Source organism: Lissotriton vulgaris, chromosome 8 (genome assembly GCF_964263255.1).
Source record: "Lissotriton vulgaris chromosome 8, aLisVul1.2, whole genome shotgun sequence".
NCBI lineage: Eukaryota > Metazoa > Chordata > Amphibia > Caudata > Salamandridae > Lissotriton > Lissotriton vulgaris.
Genome location: NC_141696.1, coordinates 1,142,220,748 through 1,142,235,391, shown reverse-complemented (window position 1 = coordinate 1,142,235,391; position 14,644 = coordinate 1,142,220,748). Strand labels below are relative to the sequence as shown.

Genomic DNA, 14,644 nt, shown 5'->3' with positions numbered 1-14,644 from the left:
TAGAATGACTCTATATGTGTATAAACACAGACAAGCAGCTCGGAGCTCTGTAAACGTGTGTTATATTTCTTTCCAGTATTTGACACTGGTGTTGGAAACGCCTGCCTCAGGCTCCCGTGGGACAGCAGCGCCTGTCACAGTACAGACAACAAAAAATGGAAGTGAGGTCTTGTCCAGGGCAGACCCTGAACCTGCAGTGTTGACAATAAACCACCTCACTTTGGTGGGAAAAAGGAAGCGAAACAGGGGCGAACGGGATGAGAAACAAGCACACAACACCTGGCTAATTAGAGAGCAGGTACGCCTTTAATTTATAGACATCCGAGCAGGCTGGGGAAACATGCCTGAGCCCGGCTGATCGTGAGGAGGCATGCAGTGCCTGCAGCTCATACCAATCACAGGCAGCTTCACAGGGGGACTTCGCCAAGTGGCTCGAGGAGGGCTCGGAAGTTTGGGTTCTGTGAGCAGGAAACAGCACTGGAGCGAGGAGAGAAATCTTGCAGCTCTGGGAGGAAGGCGAGGGCGCAGAGCAGCAGCAGGGAAGGAAGGGGGGCATGCGCGCTGCGCCGCCCCAGGCAGCAGGAGCGCTACAGCACGGAGCACGGAGCCCGCCGCCGCCGCTGCCTTGTTTTCAGCCTGAAGTGGCTCGCTTGAGACAACCCACAGTCGAAGCATCATCGCCCGGCGTTATCAGCAGCGCCCAGGCGAGCGCGGGACATGGCTCAGCCGGGCGGCGAGGCGCACCCGTTCCCCGCCGTGCCACAGTGCCCGCCGCAGCCCCCAGGCGCTGCAGGGGCAGCCGCCGGGGGCCCCGGCTGCGGAGGGGCCAGCTTCAGCGCCCACGCGCCCCTGAACCGGGGTCTGGAGCGGATCTTGGAGGAGGCGGCCAGCTCGGGGGCTCTGACCCTGAGCGGCAGACGGCTGAAGGAACTGCCCCGGACCTCGCAGAGCCACGACCTCTCGGACACGGTGCAGGCAGGTGAGAGGGGAGGGGACCTCGGCTGGGTGACAGGACACCGGGGGAGGGGCGGCTGGCACCCCCTGCCACCTCTGGAGCCCGTGAGGCAAGGCACGTGCAGCCCCCCGGCGGCTGCACTTACATGTGGAGAGATAACGCTTGAATGACAGTTTATCAGCCATAAAAATAATAACTGCCTTCATTGATTGTGTTTCTGGGAGGTAGTTTCCTTAACGCAAGCGGGTTCAAGGCATGGGTCTTTAATCGGCGTCATCAAGCATGACATGTTACATTCTCAGACTTACTAAAGTATTTTTGTATTTGTTGTTTGCAGAGCGGTCAAATCTGAATGCTTCTTCCGGTTGGGATTCTTTTACCCAAAAAGGCGATTCTGTCGTCTCATTGCAGGGGTTGGGACTCAGTGGGCTAACGCATGCACTGCAGGGAGATGTCTTTGACCCTACGGTCACGGGTTCGAATTGCGACATGTCCACTCCGCTTTCATCCTTCCGATGTTGATAAAATAGGTATCATTACGTTGGTAAAAGAAATACAAAAATGATTTATCACTGTCAATAGCACCAAACATGCCCCCGAGTGTGAACGTGCGCCCTATGCAAATTATGTAATAGATGGACCCGCCTTGTACTGTTATTATCGCGTTTTGCACGCTGGTGACGTCAGACAACAGAGGAATGTGTCAGCCCCTTCAAACAGCATTTTAGTCCTCTCTACGTATACTTGGGTATTGTGAACGTAGCCGAAGTATGTTTCAGAGACACCAAGGCGATAGCCTTGTGCAACAGTGAGCAATTTTCTAAAAGGGCCCCATCTTTATAAAATAAAACTCCTCCCGTTATATTAGTTGCTTGGACAGCGGATACTGCGGTCGTTTTCCTGTAGTCGCCCTGAGATGGGGGAGGGAGGAGGCCTGAGGCTATTGCAGTTCATGAACTGAGTCGTTCCCACTGACCCCATGTGTGACCTTGGGCTAAGTTACATCCCAGTTTAGCCATCGCACATTTTGGGACAAATATCACCGGGTGTCTCAAGTTGGGAGACTGCAACACCTCAGAGGTGGTTTCGTGTCATTAAAAGACTGCTGGCAAAATGAACCTACGCGTGGAAAACACCACTACGCATCAGTACGTAATTCCAAAGCCAACGCGCGCACATTCCAAAGTTTAGGATTCTTCAAAACACACTGAAAAGTTGTATGACAGATACAGCTATCTGCAGTGTTTGTGTGGTAATTGCATTCTATTGGAACTATATAGCGCTTACTGCCTCGAGAAGGCGTTGAAGCGCTTTATTATGTCTTGTTTGCTCCCTAAGAACGGTGAACCCAAGCTTTGCCTCATCGCCTCCAAAGCCTTCGGTTGTATGGTTGTAAAACTGCGCCTCGCTCTTGTTATTTCATATCGACACTTTGTGTGGGAGCCACAAATGCGAGCAGGCAGTTTGGACGCATTTTTGGCACGTCTGTTTCTCCCCGTCTCTACTGCTGCAGAATGTGAGCAGCATATTCTAAACCGTGGGAAGAGCATGTCTGCTGGCACAGTGCTGCGGACGCCGGAGCAGCGTGGTGTGTTTTTTTCACCCTGCACTAACGCTTCCCAGCACCCCTTAGCTGCACAGGGGCTGACGGCAGCGCGCGCCCCGTGGTTAGCCTCACATTGTCTCACTTTTCCGTCTCCATGCTGTAATCTTTCTGTCTCCCTGGCAGGCTTCCTCTCTGCTCCCTGGGCCTGCTTTGTGGCAGCGCTTCCTCCCATTAGCCTCTGCTGGCTCTCTTCCAGCCCTGGTACAGTTCCTCTTTTCGTTAGGGGAAGCCATGGCTCGGGGACAGAATGAGCATCCCAGGCCGATTGAGCAATGCTTGTTTACCCAAACTTTTTAGGGACGCCCAGCCTATGTGCTTAATCCATTTCAGGCATTTTCGTTGTGTTCTGGTACTCGTTTTTGCGCCATTCCCATTATTAATTCAGGAGACTACAAGTACCAGAATGCACAGTAAGGGCATTGCTGTGTGTGCCAGGGACCCACAGTAAGGACATTGCTTTCTGTGCCAGGGACCCAAGCAAATGAAGGCTTGTGTGCTGGAAAAAAACATGTTCTGGTTTTAAGCAAACTTGATGTCTGCTGGCTGTATGACGAAACATCAACTTTGACTTGTGTATTCACTAGAACACCAAAGGGGGTCTGTGAGAGGTCACCAGAAAAGCTTGCTGAGAAATTACCCCTGATACACCAAACACGTAGCCTTAAAAAAGTCTCCGGTACAGGGCAACAGAAAAATGTCACTCATAGCAACTACGATCCAAACACGTCTTTAAGAAAACCCATTTTCTGACTCGTCTGGATGCTTCATGAATTATTTCAATTTTCTTAGCTCTCCCCATTGCTTACAGTCGTTTGCTTCATTGTCTATCTCATTTGCTGCTTTCTAATTGGCCAGCACTTGCTTGCCTCACGTTTTCTTCTTTCAGCTGGAGCTTGGACCAAGTACCAGTTGCTTCAGTTTAATTGCTGTCCTTCTGCTGCTCGTGCTGTGACTGTAGGACTACTTTTATTTTTTGTTTTCCAGTGTCCTCCTTCTTGAACCTCTTGCAGCTATGTTTTACTATGACATACACACTTCAAAGAAGCTCTTTTTTCCTTTGAGATGGATGTTTATTTTGACAGCTGATATCTGATTCCAAATGTAGTTTGATTAAAACATGGACATGGGTGCAATTATTTTTTTCATAACATAGGGTTATTTGCCAAATGTGAATTTTTTTTTTTTTTTTTTTTTTTTTGCTTGTGCACGCTATGGGGCGATGAATTGATTTGCTCAGAATCACAGGGGTGTTGTGCCGTGACCTTACAGTAAATGGTGAAGCCCATAGGTCTCCCCTTTGAGTCTATTGACTCTTCCACTGCCTTTTTTTGTTCCTCTGCACAGCATGGGCATTTCTAACTTTGTAAAGATTTGAAGCCATGCAGCATAGCAGTGTGGCTTTGTGGCTGCTATGCTGCATGGCAAATAATAAGATAAAAAGATCAATGATGCATCGAATGCTAGTGCACTTTTTGTTTTTAAAGTACATTAGCCCTGGCTTCATCATAGATCTTTTTGTTTAAATTAGTTTTAACCACACTGCAAAGCATCGGCACTGCTGTACAGCATGGCTATAAAATATTGCCTATGCCAAAAGCTCTCATAGGTGAGGCCTATTGGCTTTGCCAATGTTTGTTATGTTCTGGTTTGACATCACAGCTGTCACCAGACAATTATGTGAGCAACACTTGAGAGTGGTTTTGGCTTTGTAGAAAATGATGGGACAAAGGCGTACATGTTTTGAATGGGCGTAGTTGTGTGCTTTCACAAAAAAGTGCCTGCCCTCCACACAGCTGCGTTAATTTTTTTAATTTATCCAGCTGCCTGAGCTTGGACTTTCAGAGGCCAACACTTAACATTGTAACGCTGCTAAAGTGTCTAAGATAACTAGATTACTTGTGGCGTTTTTCTCTGGCAGTAGCGCATATAGGATGAGGGCGGCTATTATGGATGTGGCGTAACGACCACAGCTGCCGACTTGGAGCTGGGGAACAAGGTTCGAGTCTCCATGTCGGTTTAACATCCTGTGGTTCTGAGGAAATCACTTAATCTCTGTGTGCCTACAAAAATGACCTTGACCTTTTAACTTACATCAATATTATTCCAGAATTCTTTGCTCCCACACAAAACATATCCATTCTCATCCGATCTAATTCTTTACATTATCATACACTATTCCTTTAAAGCCAAACCTATTGCATCTTGTTATTTCGAAGTCCAAGACATAATAATACGAAAACTCTTTTGCTGGAAATTTCTCAAAATATGCCTAGACATACTGTGGAAATAGATTTAATATATTCAATCCATTGAGGTGATTAAGTGAATTGTGGCATAGTGCTCAAAAAGTGCTTGAGCAATGTAATGACAAAAGGATGTGGCACACAGAATTCTTTACCATTGGCAGAGGAACAATATGTACAAAGAATTAAATAATTGATTGAGGATATTGTGGATCCAATGAATGGTTTGCTGTACACAATGGTCTACTTTTTTATGTGTCGACCTTATGGGATGATTTCATGGGTCATCATCAGGAGGGAATACTATTGAGCATCTGATGATAATCTTGCATACAGCTAAGGAGTTACAAAACCATTCGGGGCACAAATTGACAGAATTCATGGCAGTGGCCAGAGAATCAATGCAAAGTCTGTAAAATAATTAATAGAATTGTGGTGTTTGGTGAAACCATTTCAAAATCATAACTCCTTGGTGGAATCTTCACTGTGAGCAAGGCTGGTATGTGCAGTTTAAGTTGAAAACAACCAATCCTCCACCACAAAAGTGTCTGGAAGTGAGCAGATGACAGGTCAACTTCCTCGCTTCCATATGGGCTGTGATTATTTGGGAATTAGTACCAATTTTGTACAACTGGTAGATTACTGTTGCCTCCATGGTAAAGCTAAAAGAGAGAATTTAATTTCCTTCATTTAGTGGATGTCCCCCAAATTTTCATTTTTGAAAGTAAGGCAAAAAAAGTGAGACAAAAAGTAGGGGTTACTTGCCACTGCCACCAGTGTTGAAGAAGTAATATGTATGATGCAGCTCAGGGAGGTATGATGGTTTTCAGTTTTCACTAATCATCTTCTGCGCTCCCTGCATACACAATCTAATCCGAACAGCAGAATAGAATTGACACTACAGCCATTAATCCCTGGAACAATTTTATAGGCTCCCTGTGTACCATTTATAATTGTGTTTTTTCCCTAGCTGTGGTCACTGATTTGTTATAAGATGTATGTGTGTTTGTGTAGCAAGATCCATTTGTATAATCCAGAAGCACTTTCAGAATCAGAACTCCTTTTTCAGTTCTTGAAATTTTCGTTGACCAGGTAAAAGTAGGCTGTTGATTTTGTGTTTGGTTGTGTTCAGTGCTTAAATTGTATAAAAGAAAAAGTGCTACTGCCCTTGTCGGGAGGCTACTGCAGATTATACCTCCCGTTGTCGCTGCCAATGACAGACTACCAACACAACTACTACCCATCATACTCCTACAAGTGTGACAATTCAGGATGTTCCAGGCTCTCAAAGCTAGAACAGTAGCCTGGACTGCAGGTATTAGTCATTTTTAATGTTTATTGAATTAATAAACCACTGCTGTTGTGCCCATCTCTAAATAAAACAGACAGCCATGTGACAAACTGTCATAAGTGCCAGAGTTGACAATTAAGTGCTTGTGCTGAGCACCCAAAACAACTGGCTCAAATTGAGCAATGGTTGTGTTTCATGTTTTTAGAAATGAGATATTTTGGATCGTGGCTACCAGAGTAAGAGGTGACTGACATACTTTTCATTGAATATTTTGGATAGTGGCTGAGTTCATCCTGTTATGGCTCTGTGTGGAACATTATGTGTATGGATGTGTCTGATTTGGCATTTGTTTCATACTGTTAGCATGTTTGGTTGTCCATTGCCCAGCTTCACGTGCTTGTTGTGTTTTGATGTTTATTCGCCTTTTATGTGGCTTTGATGCCAATCTATGTCTATATTGGAATGCTGGGTTTAGGTTAAGTTAATTGATATTAATGTATTGTTGAAGTGATGAATGTTTATCCTACTGATTAGCTTGTAGCTGTTTTGTGTGTGTTATCATGCTAGGGAAGTGGACAAAAGTGCACTGCTGTGGGGTGATATGCAATATAACATGGTAGGATAGTAGCTTCTTAGTCCATGACTTAAACCAAACCAAACGCTACCCAAACATATATTACTATTGTGTAATGTAGCCATTATCACAGCACGAACAGACATTGCTCGCGATTTGGTGAACAGGGACACACACAAAATATCACAATAGAAAGCGGGGATGGATTAGTGCATGCAGGCAGATTGCACGACATACAAAAGTAAAGGACGCCCAAGAACATAAAAAAAAAATATGAGGGGCCATCGTGAGAAAACAGATCTTGGATGCTAGCGCAGAATGCCACAATTGTCTATAAAAGGTCCAAAATCTATGTACTACTGAGAGTCAAGTGTTATGCGATGTCACTGTCTGATCTTTTTTACATTGATGTTTACGAAATAATAAAAAGAATTAAGAAAAAAGAATGGAGTAGCTGAATTTGTTGAATTAGGACTAACTAACTGAATACAACAAGCGGTCTGCACTTTTCAAGCACTTGTGCTTATGGCGGCATCCATCTTGCGGGAGCGAGCAGCGGCGCGCAGTGGCCATCTGTTTGTAAGTAACGTGGCTGCGCCGTTGCTCGCTCTCGCAAGGTGGATGCCGTCATAAGCACGAGTGCTTGAAAAGTGAAGACCGATTCCTAAAGGCCCTCTCCTAGTGCAACGCATGCGCGCTGCGTCGTCGAGACCTAAAAAATGACCCATTTGACTACGTTTGTGGTAGTAAAATGCAACAATTGTAAGAGTTCAGGGGGCCTTTCAAGGATCTGGGCCCCTGTGTGCTGCACCACTTGTAACTTTGCCTCTGCTTTTATTAGAATCAGTCTCTGCAAGTGGGGCGATGTAAGATTGGAGGGCCAGTAGCACAAATGGAAACATAGGGCCTGTAATGTTCTTTATCGCCCAGATTCGAGTTTAGAGTGTACTGTGTTTAACCAAGTGTCTTGTGACATTAAGATAGTGTAGCATGAGTGCCGAAGCAGTTGAAATGCCCTTGAGCAAGTTTGTGGGAATTTCTTTACTGAGATGCTTTTATGAACAGTTTATGACAGGGGTGGCCTCTCCTCCCTTTCTTCCCCGCATCTCCTCTCCCCATAGTCATCTCCCCTCTCTTTTCCTCTCTGCTTTCCTCCTCTCTTGTCCCCTCTTCTCTCCCATCTTTTCTCTCCTTCCCCACTCCCTGAGTCTGATTACGAAAAATTCCATTGCAGCCGCCTCTTCGGCCAGTGATTCTCTTTTAGTTGTAATTTTAACCACACACCCTCTATCCTGATATGTTTTGGAGTATCCTTATTGTAATATTCAGAATATAACCCCTTAGTTTAACACCTCCTTAGCAATATTACAGTCATTTATTAACCCTATTACACTGGTTGTGTATTAGACACGGTTTTTGAGAGTTTGAACTTTAACCCATTATCCTTTAACCCTTTGGCTGCCAGGCTTGCGATGCTCTCTTATGGAATATCTTGGTGTATGGATGCATCCATATGGCTCTAACCGCTAATTGTTAGGACACTCGGTTCAGCATTAATACGGCAATTGCATGTTTTTGTGTGGAGTTTATACTTTAAACATAAAATATTTATTTTGTAGAATTCCTACCACCTTTTCTTTATCCTCCTGATTTTATAAACCACTCAATGTGCATTGCTGTTGCAGAAGATCTGGGATGACGAAACTGTAGCTGGCCTGCCAGGGAATGGAGAAATATACTCTGTGTTTCCAAACTCTATGCATATGTCTAAAGCTCCACCAGGCTTTGGCCTGGAATTTGAAAATTGATACAGCCAAGCCTGATCAGACAGCTGTAGACCTGTTTTGTTTTGTTAACGTATAGACAGGTGGGAAGAGCCGCTCCCTTGTGGCTTGCTCTACAAGGCGTCTTTCCCGCGCCTCTGTTTACATGCCGCGCGCTCAAGTGGGAGTTACTTCCCAGGACATGATTCGAGCTCCGTCGCAGCAGACCCGCGAGCTGGCAGAAATCCCGCGTGCGTCATATATCGTTTACATGTTCTAACAAACATGTTCATGAACTTTTCAGGCCTATGACCTGAGCGACCAGACTTCAATGCAACTACAGTAAAACACATACACGCGTGCATATTTAAGCAGCATGTTAGCTACTAGTCGCTGCATGTGTGTGTTATATGTAAGCTCTGTATGGATAGCAGTAGCTAATCCGCTGCTTAAAGATTTAGCTGCAAAAATTGTAAAATGGGTTTTCCTTTTCCAGCTCGGCTTGGGTAGCACTGTGATAATCCTATGCTTAAAATGCTGAGGTGGGCAGATTTAGAGCAGACCAGTGACGCTGATGTATTCCCTCAAAAAGGAGCAGCTCTCCATTAAAGGCAGGGAACTACACAGAGTTCCTAGCTGGTGCTTTGCAAAATGCATGTGCCACTTTAAGCTTTGGCGTGTTTGGCTTTTATATATAGTGGTTTTATTGCTTCTAACACGATGCCATACAAATCTGTATTCCACATCAGAAAATCATGAAATATGGAAAATATTTCACATATCCCTGTGAAATATGTTTCATCATCATAATGACGGCCTTTAGACCACCCTGCATTATTTTAGCATTGTTGTGGTCTCCAGGATTATGCAGCAATGGGAACCAAGTTATTCAGCAGGGTACGTGGCAAAAAAAGACATATTCTCTGGCTGTATTATTTCATTCCATTTGAGGGAGAAAATATATGTATTTTTCAATTTTGCATATTTTGTGAGAGATCCTTAATTACGTGGTAAATGCATAGCCACAGAATTGCATAATTCCACTCTGACAATTGTCCATTGTTTAGTCAACCATCTATTTACGAAAAGTAAACCAAACCTAACATTGTCATTCCAAACAGTGGCAATTGTTATCTGCACCTCAAAGAGAGCAGCTCCTTTCTACAGACAGAATATTTTTTTCTAAAATTCTACATTCTTAACTACGTAACTTACTACTGTTCTGTTCTTCTGTTTTTTTTAATTGTACACAACCAAGCAGTACAGCTGAGTAGTTCACACACCATTTTCAGTACTTATTTCCCTCTTTGAAAAAAACACCTTTGCTCTAAAAATATGTGGGAATAATGATCTTCCCACTGAGAAAACGTTTCTTAGATCATAAAAGAGCAATACAGAATAATGATCCAACTTGCATTACATCCAATCACTCTACAGAATACCAACAATCACAACCTTTGTACCTGGAACCCAATCACTACTGAAGACACCATCCGTCTGATGAACTCCATCCACTCAGGCTCATCAACTGACCCATGCCCCCACCACATCTTCAACAAAGCAGACTCAATCATCGCACCCCATCTCCGCAATGTCATCAACTGCTCCCTCAACTCCGCCACCTTCCCAGAAAGCTGGAAACATGCCGACCTCAGCGCCCTTCTGAAGAAACCCACAGCGGACCCCACTGAACTTAAGAACTACCGACCCATCTCACTCCTCCCCTTCCCGGCCAAAGTCATCGAGAAATCCGTCAATACTCAGCTCGCCACCTTCCTTGAATCCAACAAGTCCCTCGACCCTTCACAGTCCGGCTTCCGAGCAAAACACAGCACCGAAACAGCCCTCATCGCAGCCACAGACGACATCCGAACGCTACTGGACAACGGAGAAACAGTTGCCCTCATCCTACTCAACCTCTCCGCCGCCTTCGACACAGTATGTCATAGCACACTCATACAACGCCTCAACAACGTCGGAATACAAGGTAAAGCTTTGGATTGGACCATCTCGTTCCTCGCTGGAAGAACCCAGAGAGTCCGCCTCCCCCTATTCAAATCAGAGGCCACCGAAGTCATTTGTGGTGTACCACAAGGATCCTCACTCAGCCCCACCCTCTTCAACGTATATATGAGTCCCCTCGCACGCCAACACAACCTCAACTTCATCTCCTACGCAGACGACACCCAGCTGATCCTCTCCCTCACCAAAGACCCAAACACCGCCAAAACCAATCTACACGAAGGAATGAAAGAAGTAGCCGAATGGATGAAGAACAGCCGTTTAAAACTTAACTCTGAAAAAACGGAAGTCCTCATCTTAGGATCATCCCCCTCTGCCTGGGACGACTCATGGTGGCCACCGGCCCTGGGTACAGCACCCATACCTACAGATCACGCACGTAACCTGGGCTTCATCCTAGACTCCTTCCTCTCGATGACCAGACAAGTCAACGCCGTCTCATCTTCATGCTTCAACATACTACGCATGCTAAAACAAATCTTCTGATGGATTCCCGCCGAAACAAGAAAAACAGTCACCCACGCACTGGTCACCAGCCGACTGGACTATGGAAATACCCTATACGCCGGGACCACAGCCAAACTACAGAAAAAACTACAACGCATCCAAAACGCCTCAGCCAGACTCATACTGGACATTCCCCGTCATGCTCACATCTCGAGTCACCTGAGGGATCTCCACGAGCTCCCCGTCAACAAGAGAATAACGTTCCGTCTCCTCACCCACGCACACAAGGCCCTCTACGACCTAGGACCCGAATGCCTCAACACACGACTATCCTTCTACACACCCACCCGCCAACTACGATCATCCAATCAAGCCCTCGCCACAATTCCGCATATCCACAGATCCACCATGGGAGGAAGATCCTTCTCCTATTTAGCGGCCAAGACCTGGAATTCTCACCCCACTCACCTCCGATTTACACAGAACCACCTCTCCTTCAGAAAGCAACTAAAAACCTGGTTATTCGATAAGTAATGCACCCTCCCTCCTTCAAGCGCCTTGCGACCCTCTGGGTGAATAGTGCGCTATACAAATTCTTGAACTTGAACTTGGCAAGACTTAAATACTTTGGCAATTTTAGAATTCCACTGAAAACCAGAGGAGACAATAGAATATGTGAACTACGATAAGCAGAATCAAAGTACATAATTGAGTTAGAGAGTTTTCAGCCGTATGGACGTGATCCATTTTTTTTTTCTTTTTTTTTTTTTACATTCTATTGTAGTATGCATTTAAAATGACTGAAGGGGTCACCTTGTGTTGTGGCCATCTTGTCCTTGTTCACTGCGTGCAACAGCCTTGTTTTATTTTGTCTGCCAAAGAATGAATACATTTTAGCAACTTCACCTTGGGAGAGGCTCATTCATTTACCATGTGATGAGGTGGATTGTGTTTGTCTATGTGCCGCCAATGAGCCTGCACCTGACCCGAGAAGCCAGGTGCAGCCTATGTTATGGATCACATCATATTACATTATAATTTAATATCTTAGGACTAGTCGGTATGTATTGCACAACAGATTGTATCAGATACTATTTTTACTTTTCTTACTGAGAATGTTGTCCACTACCAAATTTTGTCTACATGGAAAGAAGAACAGTATTTGTATGAACCTGGATATTAGAAGTGCTATTTCCTGTTCAGACTTTGTGGCTTCCTTGACCCTCCAGTGGTAGTTGTGGCCGAGCAGTATGGGCTGAACTAATAGGATGTGTAATGAAGATGGTACAATATGCAATATGGCTGCCAGTGTAAATAAAAGTGGGCAATTGCCAACAATGTCAATTAACCGTGAGAGGCATAGCATTTTATGAACCCCCTACCCCCGTCCCCCCCCCCCTCCGGCAGTACTCCCTTGAATAGAGATGCTAAAACAAGCATTTGTAAAACAAATGTCTTCTTTGTGTAATTCTCTGCTGAGGTACGGGCTTTGCCAGTACGTGTTTCCAATTGCATGCAACCAAATGCATCAAGACGCGTGTGCACGCATGGCTGGCGATCTTGGGAGGAGTTTTCTATTAAAAAAAACCTATTCCAGGATACGAAGGCATGTGTCATAATGCAAGTGACCATCTCTAATTTACCAATCTGACGTGGTGGGTGGCCATGTTGGACTGGTAAATAAGCAAGCATTGACTAAATGTATATTTCTTGGCCATCAAAATGTATTGGCATTGTATATATGTGTGTGTATATGTATATATATATTTTTTTTCTTCTTCAGTAGGTACCGAAAATGTGCATGCATCCATAGTAGCCATCTTGGAATGGGGGTGTAAAGCATAATATAATGCATTAAAAGATGACAGCTGTGGATACACACGCATCCAATTAGCCATTTTTGGATTGGATTTGTCCAAATAACTTTTCTTGGATGTTTTCTGCATATTTGTTTGTATGGTTTGTCAGTAGTGGAAGGACACATCATTCATTCAAATCACCATTAGACTGTAATGTTCCTGGGCAGAACAAATGAAGGACGTTCATCAAATCAGGAGCTGTGGATTGAGACTTACAGTAAGCTATCAAACTATGCAACAATGAGCAAGCAACTGACCCAAAATGTACTCTAAGTAAATTGAATATATTGTTAAAGATACTTCTCCAACTCTTTAGTTGAGATGTGAAAATGGTGCAGTGCTTACCGTCTGCAAGTGGCTGGCTACACAATGCACATAACTGACTGGTATGCCTACCTCATGCACGCAATACAAACAATGCAATGTTTACACTCTCTGATGCACTGCTAGCTCTAAACGAATGTTATAAATAGAGCATTATCTGCAGACCCTCTAAAATGTAGCCTCAATTAACGGCAGGATACAAATAGTGCAGTGTTTACCTCTTCTCTGGGTGTCGGTCTTTAGTAAGAACATGATACAAACAGAGCATTGTTTACAGGCTCCCTAGGTGTCTGTGCACTGAGCACATAATACTGGCACTATAGTTTTTACAATCCATCGATGCTTCTGGCTGGACCATGCTTATTGTACTGTAATGATTTGTTTATATCCGGTCCTTATATCAGTCCTGCCATCCATGCCACCAGGGGCCTGAATCTCTGCTTCACATCGTCTTTGTTTGTCCTGCTTTGATGGTTCAACGAAGAGTTCTATTAAGACTGGAGTTCCTTGAATGGGGAAGTAGGTCCTGCAGGCATGCACTGGTGGAGTCCATGGACCCAATCAACACCATGATGAACATTAGACTGACTCCGTTATTGATCTGTTTTAAGAAAATGATCAGCTAATCGGATATGCGATGTGTAATCTGGAGATGGTCCCTGAATGTAATCTTAAATTGTGATAACTTGGAAACCTTTAATGTTAACCGAGCATGCACAGTAACTGTGAAGGACGGGCTGCTAGGGACTGAAACTAGTAGTTCCCTATCTCGTTGGACTCAGATAACTACTTTATCTATTTCTGTATTCTTAATGATGTGAATATTTGTATAATTGTTTTTAATAGTGGGTTTCACAGTCCATCTGGCACCGTATTCATACTTTTCTTAGTCCCGCTTATAGGCATTTTAATTATATATATTATTGTACTTAAGGGACATCTGTGCAGAAAGCTTGCTTTTTTAGACATCAGGGTAACAAACGATTCCTGTTTAGTCACTTTTTATCTAACATAGATTAGTGTTGGTATCCCGATTAAAATTTCTAGGAAGGAAAGTTGAAGAAAGCAAATGGTATGTAGCGTGAAGAGTCGAGGTTGTATGACATAGCCGTTTTACATCCATTTTACTTTTTATTCGTTATGTACTTTTTAACCGTTCTATTTTGTTTATGGTTTCAATTGACTAATAAACAAACTAAACTATGATTTTGTTTGTGGTCATTTGTGTATCTAACTTCACTATGCTTGTGATACTGAAGCATTGGCGTAGCCCGGGGTTGTGGGGATGGTCACAGGGTTGGCTACCCCAGGCACAACATTCGTAAGGTTGCAAATTGAAAAATGCGCCGTGCAATACTTGCCTTCCCCCGGGCACTTGGTACCCCCGCTGCGCCGCTGTACTGAAGTGCCATACTTAGTTTTCTCTGTGCACCTCTCTGCATACAACATGATACACAAGTGGGCAGTTTTTAAGTCTGTGTGTTTGCTTATGGTACGAATGGCTCACATTGTGTAGAGTTTACAATACATCTTTGGGTGCTCAATTTCCGTTAGAGATAC

General features: G+C 44.3%; 1 protein-coding gene across 3 annotated transcripts in view; it reads left to right on the top strand.

Moving 5' to 3' along the window:
- The first annotated feature begins 356 nt into the window (after positions 1 to 356).
- LRCH1 (leucine rich repeats and calponin homology domain containing 1) overlaps positions 357 to 14,644 on the top strand; it is a 798,407-nt gene continuing 784,119 nt past the window's right edge. For 2 of the 3 annotated variants that reach the window (XM_086934995.1, XM_086934996.1), the window contains exon 1: positions 357 to 979. In XM_086934995.1, the coding sequence (XP_086791121.1) occupies positions 718 to 979 (262 nt within the window). In that variant the 5' untranslated portion in view covers positions 357 to 717. The remainder of the gene's footprint in view (positions 980 to 14,644) is intronic. The other variant, XM_086934994.1, reaches the window with a different exon arrangement.